Source organism: Heloderma suspectum, chromosome 5 (genome assembly GCF_057233095.1).
Source record: "Heloderma suspectum isolate Gila_16-S chromosome 5, 16-S_ref, whole genome shotgun sequence".
Classification (NCBI taxonomy): domain Eukaryota; kingdom Metazoa; phylum Chordata; class Lepidosauria; order Squamata; family Helodermatidae; genus Heloderma; species Heloderma suspectum.
This window is the reverse complement of record NC_139462.1, coordinates 134,933,562-134,947,738: the sequence shown is the minus strand read 5'-3', so window position 1 is coordinate 134,947,738 and position 14,177 is coordinate 134,933,562. Positions and strand designations below refer to the sequence as shown.

The following is a 14,177-nucleotide window of genomic DNA, read 5'->3' as shown; positions in this document are numbered from 1 at the left end:
TCTCTGTACAACATCAAATTTGCACTGGAAAAAAACAGCACCAAGCTAGCTGATTAATAATACACCTGTTCCATAAGCAAACATATTGTCTTAAAGTCAATTTTACTTGGGCTTTTCTCTTGCTTTCTAATCCCATTGTCTTTTTATTCACTACTGGTTTTATCTGCCATTTTTTATTTTTACATATATATTCTGATTGTATTTTATTGCATTTTAAAGTCCATATTGTAAGCGGTCTTGAAACTATTTCACAAAAAGGAGGATATAAATATTTTAAATGAATTAAATACTAATTAGATAAACTGGGATTACTCCAGTTTAGATGAATATATTCTCTCTTAACTAATTTCTGAATTAGTGTATTAGTTACAACAACATAAAACCAGGTTCAAAAATCTTAAACTGTGGCTGCAGTTAGAGTGGCTCCTTTAACATTTCATTACCAGAAAACAAAGGAAATCCAAGGCTAATGAGTGTGATTGATGACTGATCATCACAGATTCCTATATGAACTCACCTGATCTGCACACCACAGACTGATATGTGGATCAGATAGGGATGTCAGGGAATTCCGCCACGGATCTCGGTGAGGCCAAATGCCAGTGCATTCGCCCCCCCCCGAAATCTGTGGCAGAATGGCCTGCCACCCCCCCGCGAATCCCCCCCGGGACGAGATTTACCTGGGGCAGATGTTCCAGGTGGCAGCGGCGGCTTCGGCGGCTGCAGAGGCTGGTCTTCTGACTGGCTGCCACCGCCATTTGCAGTCTTGTCGGTTTTTTATGTTTTTTTTTTTTACAGAGATGTGATAGTCTACATAAAGACTTACGTAGCTTATCACATCCTGGTTAAAAAAAAAAACGCGTACGTAAATGGCAGCGGCTACGGCCGCCCCCACTTGCATTCCTTATTTTTCGCCGTCTTAGTCTATGTAAATATTTATGTAGACTATTATGGCGAAAATAAAGGGGAACGCAAATAGTGTAGTGGATGGTATTTGCATCCCTTTATGATTCACCGTTTTAGCCTACGTAAATATTTACGTAGGCTAAAACGGCAAATCAAAAAGGGACGCAAATAGCGCCCACTACGCTATTTGCGTTCCCCTTTATTTTCGCCGTAATAGTCCAAGTAAATATTTACATAGACTAAGATGGCGAAAAATAAGGAACGGAAATGGCGGCAGCCATAGCCGCCACCATTTGCGTATGCATTTTTTTTTTTTTACCCAGAGCCCTCCGCGGCCGGAAATCCGGCTGCAGACGGCTCTGGCCTGGGCCTGGCTGTCTGCTCTGCAGAGCCACTGTAGAGCACAGCCGGCCGTCGAGGATTCCGGGGGAGAGGACTGGATCACCTCCCCCCCCCATCGAGGATTCCAGGGGGAGGGACGGAATGCTTCCCCCCCATGAACATAATCTGTGGAAAGGTAAGTGACTTTCATACATCCCTAGGATCAGAACTTGGTTATCCACTGGTTTCACATTTCCCGAATGTTCCAGTGCAGTTCTTGGCTCAAAAAGTATCAAAATATGTTTAGAAATACGTATTTAAATATAGAGACTGAAATACATGTTTGTGTGGATTTTTTTTTTAATTTACAGGCACATGTTTGTGTAGAAACAGGATGGAATAGACTTATGGGTGAACACATGTAAAGAGACACAAACCAGAATTAGGCTGATAAGCCCATCCCTACTCCACAGCTCTGTTAACCTGTAATATTTAGGGGTGTCAGAGAATTTCTCGCCGAAACTTCGGGGGGCTGAGTGCTGATGTATTCGGCCCCCCGAAGTAGTTTCGGGGAGAAATTCTCCCCCCCCGCCCCCCCCCGGGATGGGACTTACCTTTCCCGAATGTCGCTCCCGGCGGCGGGTCACAGCGGCAGTTCGGCAGGGCTTCGACAGGGGCGGGGGCGGCAGCCGGTCTTTTGACCGGCTGCTGCCGCCGCCATTCCAAGAAAAGTAAAAAAAAAAACACGCCCCATGATAGGCTATGTGATGATTAACGTAGCCTATCACGGCTAGATCTGCAAAGTCCGCCGTGATAGGCTATGTTAATCATCACGTAGCCTATCACGGGTGACTTTAAAAAAAAAAAGCGCGTACAGATAATGGCGGCCCCCATAGGGAGCCGCCATTCGCGTTCCTTATTTGGTCGCTGTAGTCTACGTAAAGATTACGTAGACTACGGCGAAAATAAGGGCAACGCTATTTGCGTTGCCCTTATTTTCGCCGTAGTCTACGTAAAGATTTACGTAGACTACAGCGACCAAATAAGGAACGCGAATGGCGGCTCCCTATGGGGGCTGCCATTTTCATACGCACTTTCTTTTTTTTTAAAGTCACCCGTGATAGGCTATGTGACGATTAACGTAGCCTATCACGGCTGACTTTACAGATCTAGCCGTGATAGGCTACGTAAATCGTTATGTAGCCTATCACGGGGCGTTTGTTTTTTTTTACTTTTCTGTTGAAGTTCGCAGCCGGGGAGACGGGGCACTTCTCCCCGGCCTGAATTTCGGCAGGGGGCAAGGCGGGAAGCCTCCCCCCCGGCCTGAATTTCAGCCGGGCGAGGCGGGAAGACACCCCCCGCTCGCATGAACTTCGGGGGGAGAAGCGAAGCACCTCCCCCCAACCGCGAAAAAAGCTGCGGGACAAGGTAAGTCCCTTTCATAAATCCCTAGTAATATTTGGGGTAAATCTAACATCCTCCTTTTCATTTCAGTGGGACAACTACAGTGGAACAAGGCCAATCCATGCACCAGATAATTGACATCCAGGGTGGGGGTGGGGGTCTGGAGAAAAAACTTTTCCCAAATGGTTCTATGTGAAGCAGAGAATAAGGAAGGAAGACAGATTGGGCAGCAGGGGTGGGGGGTGCCCAACAGGCACAAATGGTGAAAAGAGAGCCATACGGGTTAAGACCAGAAGCTAGCTGTCAACCAGTGATATATCCAAAGAGCCCAGACTAAGACAGAAGTATTTCCAGGTCAGGTCAGGGAACAGCAATGGACTGTCTGTGGGTTGAGTCCATTCTAGAGCCTGGCATGGAAGCTACTGCCTCTTTTCCTTTCCTTTTACTGTCTTGAGTGGTTTCCATCAGAGAAGCTACCACATACGCCAGAAGGTTCCTGGTTCAAATACAGAGGGTTCTGACATACGCCAGAAGGTTCCCGGTCCAAATACAGAGGGTTCTGACAAAGGTGGAGCTATGTAGCATTGTGTGGTTTGAACTGCAAACTTGTCATACTACAAAGCAGTAACATGACTATTATCCAGATGCCAAAGTTGGCATAGATCAACCCAACCCACTTTCTTTACCTACCAGTTTGATTGTGTGAACGATCCAAGAAAAATCAAGGAGACAGCTATATGGCTGGTTCTCCTATTTGTCTCTGGGCATCTTCGAGTGGGGAATTTGAAATGCATTTGAGTTTGATGCCCTAGATTAAATGCAAATGTACATTAATATTAAATAAACACACTGACCAAGTCATAGTCATTCAAAGGAAACATCATATGATGCCACACACTACAATTTTAATTTAATGAAAGGCTTATTTATGGCTGGCCTCCACATTCAATCAACCTGACCAATGAACTTCATAAACTTGTGGTTGTCCCGGTATTTAGAGATATTGTCTGGGTTCCAGGTCACATCCACCCAAGCCAGGATAATCCTTGGATCCATAATGGCCATAAAAAAGTCCAAGTACCTCCGACAGACTCGAGTCATCCACTGCCAAGTATTTTCCTCCCTCTGTACTTTATCTTGCTCTTCCAGCATACTTTTGATCCTGTCTAGAGTATTCTGGATCTCCTGGATCTTTTTCAGATTATGCTTTCTCTTATATTTGTTATGTTGTTCAGTCATCTTCAGGACCCTGGGTTGCACTTCCTTCAGCAGGGCATTGGTGTCTTCATCATAATCCCATGTACAGGCTAAAGCAAAGTCCTCAGCTGCTTCCTCCCAGTGGCCCAGAAGCATATGTGCTTTCCCTCTCCACTTGTAGGCCTGGGCATCATCAGGGTTGAGCTCTGATGCCTTGTTGCAGTCTCTAATGGCAGCATTGGGTTTTTGCATTTTGACAAAGATGCTGGCTCGGTTGGTATACAAGAGTGAGGACTGTGGATTCAATTTGATTGCCTCCGTGAACAAGTCAATAGCGTTCTCCATCTCCCCTGACTCTAGGGCAGTGTAGGCCTCTTCTTTCTTCTGCTCAGCCTTGGTTTTCATATCATTTGTCACCTCCACATTTTCATCCCCCATTTCCTGGGGATCATCTTCATCTGGTTTGATAACTCCATCCTCATCAACCTCTAAATCACTCTCCTCAGTTGTAGGTGGCTCTGGTGGCTTCCCTTCCTCTTTACCAGGGCTCAGAGGAAACGTTTCAATTATCTGGAAGCCTGCGATGGTGTCCCCCATACTCTCCAATGAATCTCTGATGTAACTCAATTGTTTTGCTCTCAGGAGTGTTGGGTCCTGTTTGTACAGGTTGAGCAAGGCTTGAAGATCACCTACACTTTTAGGATCCATGGTGTCCTGTCCAGCTAGAAGCTGGGCTGACCAGCAGGAGACAATGAAATGCCTCTGCCAGGGCAAATAATTTGGAAAAAAAAACACCTAAGACTTATGTACAAACAGCAGATGAGTTAGAAAGTCACTTATACCACAGCAGGGGAAGAGGCTGTGCCTCCCATTTGTCCCTCCATTTGGTTCTGCTGCTGTCCTTAGCTAAAGTCACAGAACTTTAAAAGCGTCAGTCACTGTAACAGTTTGTTTTATGTCAAAAGTTCTGCTGATGTCATACATTATGACATCACTTCAGTGCTGGAGATGAATTTCCAGATATGGACAACTTCATGACTTTTAGCAAATGCTGCATTAGAATGTATATCTATGCCCTTCATTAGTTAGGACTGATGTAAGTGTAGTAGAAGTAGTAGCTGCTGAACTTCCATCATCTGTTTGGAGCAGAGCTGCAGCAAGCTTTAATTGGTTCATTTGGTAGTAGATCATACCACTGAGGCTTTAGTTCATTGGTTTTCATACCTTTCCTGGAAGCTTATTAAGAATTTCTCAGTGAGAGAATGGGCAGTTCTGGGCAAGCTCACTGAAAGGTATGTTGCCTACCAATCCTGCCCTGAAATTCACAGCTGGAGGACCCTGTTCCAAAGCTTTCAAGGATGAACTCTCCATTCCTATGACAGCCTTTCCCATCCTGGTGCCCTCCAGATGTCTTGTACTACAGTTCCCATCAGCCACAGTCAGCATGGCCAATGGTCAGAGATCATGGGAGTTGTAATCCAAAACATCTGGAGGCCACTCGATTGGAGAAGACTGCACTATGGGATTTTTATGAAACTATGCCTAATAGGTATAATCACTGGGCTTTCAACATCCATAAGTAATAGAAACGACTAATAGAAAAAAATGCTCACTTGCCCCAGTCATAGGAGCACCTTACATTTTTAGGTGTAAACTCTATTTTAAGGTTGCCATTAAAACCGTATAGTGTGAATGAGACAAATGCTTGACTGCAAATATGTGTATCATACAGGTATACTTGCCCAGGGACTTGTGATGTCTGCAACTCCATGTTGAGCATATGGTCAGTGGCAAACCTAGATTTGCCTCTGCATAAGATGCAGAATGGCCCTAGACACCATACTTGAAAATATATCTGAATGCAATAGAATTTTCGCCCACATCTCAGGCATGTCTGAGCTGCTTGGGATGGCAGCCTGAATAAGGAATACTACATCAAATTAAATTGGCCAGATACTTACATACCTCCAGTCAGTAAAAACCATCCCCAAGTATAGATGCTAATAAAACTCACAAATGAATGACACGTTCATAATATGTTGGGGGCCGGAGGGGGCTGTGCAGAATTTTGACTCCCACCATTGCTGGACCTTTGTCACTTAGCAAAGGTGGGGTTAAAATTCTGCAATCTTTAAAGGATTCCTGCAAACATCACAACACTTTTGGGGGTGTGGGGTACTTACAATTTAACATGGTGTCTGAATGATCTTTCTGTCTCCCACAGTTAACATTAAACAAGAGCAAACTGCTGCACTTAGCACTGGCTTCCAGTCATTTTTTTTTTTTAATGGTAGGATGGGACTAAGAATATTGCTGTGGTTCCCAGTGTCATTGCATGGAAAAAGACAGCTGTGCTGGCAGACATCTTGTACAATGACACTAGGAAACACACTACATCATTATGTTGACACATTTCCACTTGGCCATGTCATTAAACTGTAAGCATCCCACCCACATGAAGCTTCTCCCTGCCGCCCCACATTCAAATATTGCCAGCTCCTTCCAATCTTTGGAAAGGGATTTGCAACCCCAGATCACCCCTTGAGCCTAGCGAAAGTTTCACTGGCAGAACATTCAGCCCAGTCCTAGAATTTTCACTGTTTGTCACATTTTTAAGACAATAGTCCTCACTGGCTAATGGAGGCAGCCATATTTTACCCCAACAAAGTCTTGGGGAACAACATTGTATCACGATGTAGTGTTGTTCCTATCGGACCATTCTGCAGCAAATGAGGAATGCTGCCAGGCTGCTGGTCACAGCTCTGCCACCCCTTGAATTGTTGCCTTGGGATGCTTGAGGAATTGGATCTTTGTGAATTCTGATGCAAACTGACCTGATCCACACCACCAGGACCAATGTGTGGATCAGAACATAGTTATTCTTTGGAATTCACACTTCTTCAAATTTTGTGATGTAATTCTCGGCCCAAGAAGCATATCAAGATGCATTTAAGAATGCCTGTTTTAAAATAAAATATTTTAGAAATACTTATTTTGAGAGAAAATCTGGTTAGAAATATGTAATGTGAGAAAATGAATGGACACATACAAAACTGACATTGACCTTAACTCTAGCAAACACTTGTTCTTAAAGAAAGAAAAAAGGAAGAAGACACTCTGCCTCTGCCACGCTGTCAGGTAAGTCCCCTGAAAGTAACTGAAAATGCCCCCCCCATTCTTGTCAAGGGTAAATGGCCCCACGAAGACCCCACAAAAATAGTGTGTGTGTGATATTCATCCCTATATCAGTCTAGGTAGGGATTGATGGACCACTCTGTTTTCAGTCCATATCACTTCAGCATGTATTTAATTTACCCATAAGTGTGTTCCATCCTATTTCTGCATTAATCAGAAAATTTTAAAGAGAATTCAATGCATTTAAATGCATTGGTTTGGATTGAAGATCTGCCTTCCATTGACAGAAGGGCTCCACTCATGGAAAGTGTCCCTGCCTGATTTGAGGGGATCCCCTATCTTTCCACACCATAGTTCACCCCATTCAGCAGGTGCCCCATTTTCAGGGGGCTGGAAGGGCTGCTCCGGGGAGGAGGGCGCTGGGAAGTCTGCTTCCCAACAGCCCGGTTGCATGCACCTCAGTCTGGATCCAACCCAAACTACACACTTGTACATGCACCCAAAATACTCACTTGTATTCTCTCTCAAAACACACTAATTAAAATATATATCTGATATATTTTTGAGCTAAGAACTGTAACACAACTTTCAGAGAAATACAAAATGTGATGGGCTACATTCCCATCTGGACATTAGCCTGCGAGTTGAGGATCAAGTCAATTTGTATCAAAATTCACAAAGACTGAATTCCTAAAACTTCCCCATATCCAGCTAAAGTTAGTCCTAAGTACAATTGAAAGCAACGTGATTTCAGTTAGCAATGAATGTTCCATTGGTTTTAATGTAACCCCATGATTAACTTTGGCAGGATTGGAGTCCATATGTTTAAGGTCAGTATTCCAATTACACTAGGGGAACACAAACTGTTTTAATATTTATTTATTTATTTATTATTTAAAACATTTGTATCCCGCCCTATATCATTAAGTTCTCAGGGCAGCATACAGATAAAACAGTATAAAACAATAAATAATTCAAATGGCTAAAAACATACTAAACCATTAAGCAAGCTAATACCAATTCAAAAATCTAAAACAATAAAACAGTTAAAACAGTGTGCAACTTTAGGGAATTCAATTAGCCCTCAAAGGCTTTGATGAAAAGCCCAGTTTTTAACTTGGCACCGAAATGAAACCAATGTCTGCGCCAATCAGGCCTCCAAGGGGAGGGCATTCCACAACCGGGGTGCCACAGCAGAGAAGGCCCTCTCCCACGTCCCACCATAGTGTATGTCTCGCACTGGTGGGATGCAGAGAAGGGCTTCTTCAACAGATCTCAGCCCTCAGGCAGGCATTTATAGGGGGAGGTGCTTCCTCAAATATCGAGGTCCCAAGCTGCTTAGCCGCTTAATACTGATTTATCTCTCACTATTGAAAAATGTGAAAACTCTTGCCTGAGATAAATCAGTCAGGAGCGATGCCTTCACACCTTCACACACACACTCTTTGCTCATCTACTGCTGCAATTCTGTAGGCCCTGGAAGTCACTCATTTCGAGGTCTATCTGAATATGCTTGTTTCAACTAATTTATTGACTTTATTATTTGGCGTTACTGCTTTGCTTTGCTAATGCTTAACCCCAAATAACTGAATTTACCATTTTCTAAAGTGTCTGTTTATTTGTGCTACATACTGTTGTACATACTATCCCATCAAAGTTATTCTTAATCATTTCATAACTAGTTTTGTGAAAAGGAAGAAAAATGGGTAAGAGGTGCCTTTCTTTCTATGTGTGAGTTTATTTAGTTATGAGGCCGCTTATAGTTGACCTTCAAATTAATGTTGTTTGTGAGTGAACTTAATTATCATGCCTTTCTTTCGGTATTTGTAGATGTTTTCTGGATTCCAAACAACATCCAAGAATGCCATCATTACCCTGGGATCTAAAAGGGTAAGGAAAGATTTGAGATGCTTCTGACTTGCTCTAATCATTTCATCCCAGGGACTCTCCTCTCTCTGGATTCTCTCTTGCTCCTCCAGAGCCATTCTGACTTTTTCTAGCTGTACTTGAATCTCCTTTAACTCTTGCTTCTGTTCACATTTTTGATGACACTGCTTGATCCTCTGGACTTTAAGTTGCACCGTTTGAAGCAAAGCATTAGTTTCGTCATCACAATCAAGTCTGCAAGCAATTGTGAAGTCCTCAGCAGCTTTCTCCCAGAGCCCGAGCAGCATGTGGGCCTTCCCTTGCCACTTATACGGCAGTGCAGATTTCCGGTTGAGCTCAGAGGCCTTGTTACAGTCTCTAATGGCAGCATTGGGTTTCTTTAGTTTCACAAAGATGCTTGCTCGGTTCACGTATGTGACACTGGATTGGGGGTTCAACTTGATGGCATCTGTGAACAATTCAATGGCTCTCTGGAGGTCACCTTTATCAACAGCGTCAAAAGCTTCTTCCCTCTTTTCATCAGCCTGATCCATCATCTCACTGGTTAGGCTCACATTTTCATCTCCCATTTCTTGGAGAATATCTCCATCTGGTTCAACAATCTCACCATCCTCATCAATTTCAGAATCACTTTCATCACTGTTGGTGACCTCCAATATCTCTTCCTCCTCAACTGCCTTTCTCTCCGAGGCATCTATGTGGGTGTGCAGTATATTCTCCACATGGGCCCTCAATGTGGCAAGCTGCTTGTCTCCCACAAGCCCAGGATCTTGGCTGTATACCTTGACCAGGGCCTGAAGATTTTTTACTCTCCTGATGTCCATGGGGATGAGACAATACACTGTCCAAGAGCAAGCTCTTCAGAATGGTGAAGAAGCTAGTAACACATCATAAAGCTTGCAAATCAGTCCACTCCTCTAATCGTCTTGCTAACAAAAAAAGGATCAAAACCCATCTCACTGCTTCCTGTTGTCACAATTCATTTGTATTCTGATGATGTCGTCAGGATTGACCTAGCAAATCTTAAAACATCATAAACAACAACAACAACTTCATACTGCTTGTTCATGGTAGCTTCAACTATGCACAAGGGAGATCTTCACATGCAGCTAATGAGGATTTTGATGTTTCTGTATGGAATGAAATCTTAATTAACCCGAACAAGTGAGAAAATAGTCAGGCACACAGCTGGAATGGAACCATTGCAGTGCACTGGCTCTGATTGGACTCGATGGTCTTATAGGCCTCTTCCAACCCTACTGTTCTATGATTCTATGATCCCCATCCTATGCAGGCTGTTCAGAAATATGCCATGGTCAATGGTATCAAAAAGTCACTCACAGGTTAAGGGGAATTAGCAGAATCACATTCTCCCCTGTCTTTTTCCCAGTAAAGGGCAACCAATAGTTCTCCAGTGCCAGACCTAAGATAGAAACTGGACCGAAATAGATGCATCTAAACAGTGTCATAGATTGTCAGGAATTGCACACAGCAACCACCTCCACAAACACCGTGCCCAGAAAAAGATTTGTGACCAGTTAATAGTTTGAATAATATTTAGGATCCAGGGAGGGATTCTTTTAGGTGTGGAATGCAAAAAGACTGTGGGTTGGATCCAGGATCTGCCTTTGCGGGAGGAAGAGACCTTCTGCGAGAGAAAGGTCCATCCCCCTTCCCAGTACACCACAATTCACCCCATTCAGCAGGGTCTCCTGACTCTTTGTAGCATTTTCAAGGGGCTGGGAAGGAGAGGGGAGGGAAGTCCATTTCTGCCAGCACAGTTGATCCGGTTTACATTTGGATACAACTCATTATCTTTGTCCCAGTTCTTTTTGAGTAGTCCATGTTCTCTTAGTTGGGTATATATATATATATATATATATATATGGCAGTTTTCACAGCACAAGCTGTATCTCCAGAACTTGAAGTGAAAAATTGGTGTTATTGGGTGGGGTCATTTTAAGAAAATAAGAAAAGGAGAGGAGGGAACCATAAGTAATAAATCAATTGTAAGCTATAGAATGGAAAGATATAGAAGGCTTTCGAGACCTGATTTATCAAAAGACTGAAGAATTAGTATCACTTAAAAAAAAGAAAGAAAGAAACATTCAAGGCAGAGATCGGAAGGCATACTCTCCCCTGCAAAGAATTGTTATAACTGAATCAAGGCTATCACAGCAAGCTTACTGGAGCAAAAACAGTGTGTTATTGTAGGAACAATTAGTTGGTATCATCTGGGCAGTAGAGCATTTACAAATGGAACCAGGCTATTTAGAGTGAACAGCTTTTAACATTCCTTTTTAAACACACACACACACTCATCATCACACATCAGAGGGCTTATGACACATTCCATTAGCAGCTTAATTATATTTATTTTGAATATGATCCATCCCTGAGCGCATGACTTGTGAAGGAGCAGGAACACTGGATCCACATAGTGGGGGCATGAAAAGATTGAGTGTTCATATAAAAACCAGGGGTAATTCAAAGCATTGCATATAAGTGGAGAGGAAGAGTTAAAGGATTCCATAAATCTCTTTGGGGATTGCCTTCTTACACATGCACCTGAACAGGGGAGGGAATGGATTGTGACCTTTATTTTCACATTTCTATCTCATATTTCACTGCCAGATGTCTAATAAGTAGCACTGTGCCAAAAAATTCTCCTACCATTCTCATTCAATCTGATAGAAAAGAAATTGCTTTCAAAAAGAAATTCAAAGGAGAAGAAAATTTTAGAGAAATTCTCTTGGGTTGAGGTTCTTATGCTTACTTTATTTATGAGGTGGCCAAGGAATACGCATGACTGTTGTGTCTTTCATTGTACAATAATCTCTCCAGCAACCTGTAACCTCCTTTGGTTCCCACACTTCAGTTAAACCCCAGAGGAAGACATCATGAGGTAATTCCTATCATAGAGCTTTTTCAGACCAAAGCTCAGCAGATTCCATCTTGAAGTTCATCCCAACTCGAATCCTTATCAGATTGTGAACTATGGGTTTCTTTTCCAATGGACATTCATGCATATTTTCATGTATTTTTTCCAGATGTAAGCATCAAATGTGCACATCTTTGAAATGTAGGCATTCTTATCCCATTGATTAAAGGTTATTTGTGCACATTTTTCAAAAGTACACATTTTATGTGCATTTTTCAAATGTATACATGCTGTTGAACACAGGGTATTTTTGGTCTGCAAGCCCAGAAATATATGGACTTCAGACACAGATTGCACCCAAGTCTGTGTTCGGTCCAGAAGGTGCAAACTGGGTAAATCTCCTGAGGAAAAATGAACTGAAACAATTTTTCATACATCTCTATAGTAACCTCTGTGAAGCTATTTGCAAGATTGCACTATTAATCCACATTCCAGTTTGGTGTGCCATCAATAAAGATCACTTAGGCTGCAATCCTATACTTGCTTACCTGGGAGTAAGCCCCAGTGAGCTGAATGGAACTTATGTCTGAGAATACATGCATAAGATTGCATTGTCAGGCTGCAATCCTACACATACTTCCTTGGGAATAAGGCCCTATGAACTCAGTGGGACTTGCATCTGAGTAGACATGAAAATGATTGTGCTTAGGGATGGACAGACTCTGTCCGGGGTGGGGGGAGCTCGATAAACTGCACCCCCCCCCGCTTGCATGGCCCAGACCCACTCGGCAAGCCTCCCTGCTCGCCCTGCCTGACCACTCACCAAGCCGCGTGAGCTGCTCCTCCTCTCCACTCCATGGACTCTGGCAGTCAAGCCCTTGTGCTTTATGCGCACAAGGCCTGACTGCTGGAGTCCTTGGCGTGGCACCCCCCACAAGTGCTCTAGCCCTGTCCTTCTCCTGAGGTGCCGCTGAGGCCCTTCCTGCCCACACTGGTTGTCAAGGGTTTCCTTGATAGCTGGCAAAGGCAGGACAGGTCCCAGCCCAGCCAGCCCCCAGTACTTGCGCCCTGGCCCCCTCTTGAGGCCGAGGCGAGAGTGCTGGAGTGCTGCCAAGGCCTTTCCTCCCCGTGCCTGCTGTCAAGGGATTCCTTGATGGCAGACTGGGCAGGAAGCGGAAGAGGCACCGCACACCTTCCTGCCACTAGCTGTCTCCCACTCGTGAGTAGGAAATAGCTAGCGGCCAGGGCACTGGCCCAGGCGGCCACATCCTGTCCAGTTGGCTGTTGAAGCTTCCCTGACAGCCGACCAGGCAGGAGGAGGCACTGGCATTTCATGGAAACATAAGAAAAGGCCTGCTGATCAGACTAATTGGCTCTCTAGTCCAATGTCTTGAGTTCTGACAGTGATCAGCCAGATATTTCCAGGAAGCCAGAAGCATGAGCTACAAAAGTTCAATTAAGTATTATGGCTCATTGTATTTAATAGAGCTATCCTCCATGAATCCTTCGATGCTAGTGGTCCTAAAGATACAGTCTGAAGTTCTAACACCACTACTCCATCAATGTGGAAAGATAGAAGACTGCAGCAGTCTTGAAGGATTAGCATATACCAATCATTCACAATTTGATTGGACAAAAGAGCATACAGGGAAAAAAAACCCTATAGATTATCTTTAGATAGGGATGTATGAGAAGTTTGTTTCAGTTTGTTTTTTTATCAGGGTTTACCCAGTTTGCATTTGAGTCCATGTTCTGTCCAGGAAGTGCAATCTGTCATCGAAGTCCATAAATTTCTAGGGATGTCAGAGAATTCCGCCATGGATCTTGGGGAGCCCAAATGCCAGTGCATTTGGCCCCCCGAAATCCATGGCAAAATGAAGCCCCCCTGCCCCCCGCCCCACGAAAGGCATGCAAAATGGGACACCTACCTGCTGCCGTTTGCGCTGCTTTGCGAATGGTGGCCACGGCCACCATTCGCATCTTCAATATAGCCGTGATAGGCTACGTAAATACTTGGTGACGCAAATGGCTACGTAAATACTTACGTAGCCTATCACGGCTAACGCAGGGGCACCATTTGCATCCCTGCGGAAGCCGAGATAGGCTGCGTAAGTATTTACGTAGCCTATCACGGCAAAAAAAAAGGGAACGCAAATGGCGGTGGCTATAGCGGTCACCATTTGCATCACCTTTTTTTTTGGCCATGATAGGCTATGTAAATATTTATGTAGCCTATTACGGCAAAAGAGATGGGTGCAAATGGCGTAGTGGCCGCCATTTGTGCCCATCTCTTTTGCCATAATAGGCTACGTAAATATTTACGTAGCCTCTCACGGCAAAATACAGGGATGCAAATGGCGGCAGCTATGGCAGCCACCATTTGCGTCCCTGTGCAGGCTGCCCAGCGGCCGGATGTCTGGCTGCAGTTGGCCCCGGCCAGCGGCTC

At 44.0% G+C, this 14,177-nt stretch overlaps 2 protein-coding genes across 2 annotated transcripts; both read right to left on the bottom strand.

Moving 5' to 3' along the window:
* Positions 1-3,576: 3,576 nt before the first annotated feature.
* On the bottom strand, positions 3,577-4,536 carry LOC146344526 (putative protein FAM10A4). Its single transcript, XM_084860394.1, has one exon. It carries the CDS (start codon positions 4,534-4,536, stop codon positions 3,577-3,579), a length of 960 nt encoding a protein of 319 aa, XP_084716520.1.
* A 4,202-nt stretch (positions 4,537-8,738) lies between these two features.
* LOC146344525 (putative protein FAM10A4) lies at positions 8,739-9,674 on the bottom strand. The gene has a single exon (XM_084859797.1). It carries the CDS (start codon positions 9,672-9,674, stop codon positions 8,739-8,741), a length of 936 nt encoding a protein of 311 aa, XP_084715923.1.
* Between the last annotated feature and the right edge of the window lie 4,503 nt (positions 9,675-14,177).

What these genes read in the sequence shown, in the direction of transcription:
- LOC146344526 (XM_084860394.1), bottom strand. Translation starts at nt 4,536, where the DNA reads ATGGATCCTAAAAGTGTAGGTGATCTTCAAGCCTTGCTCAACCTGTAC.
- LOC146344525 (XM_084859797.1), bottom strand. Translation starts at nt 9,674, where the DNA reads ATGGACATCAGGAGAGTAAAAAATCTTCAGGCCCTGGTCAAGGTATAC.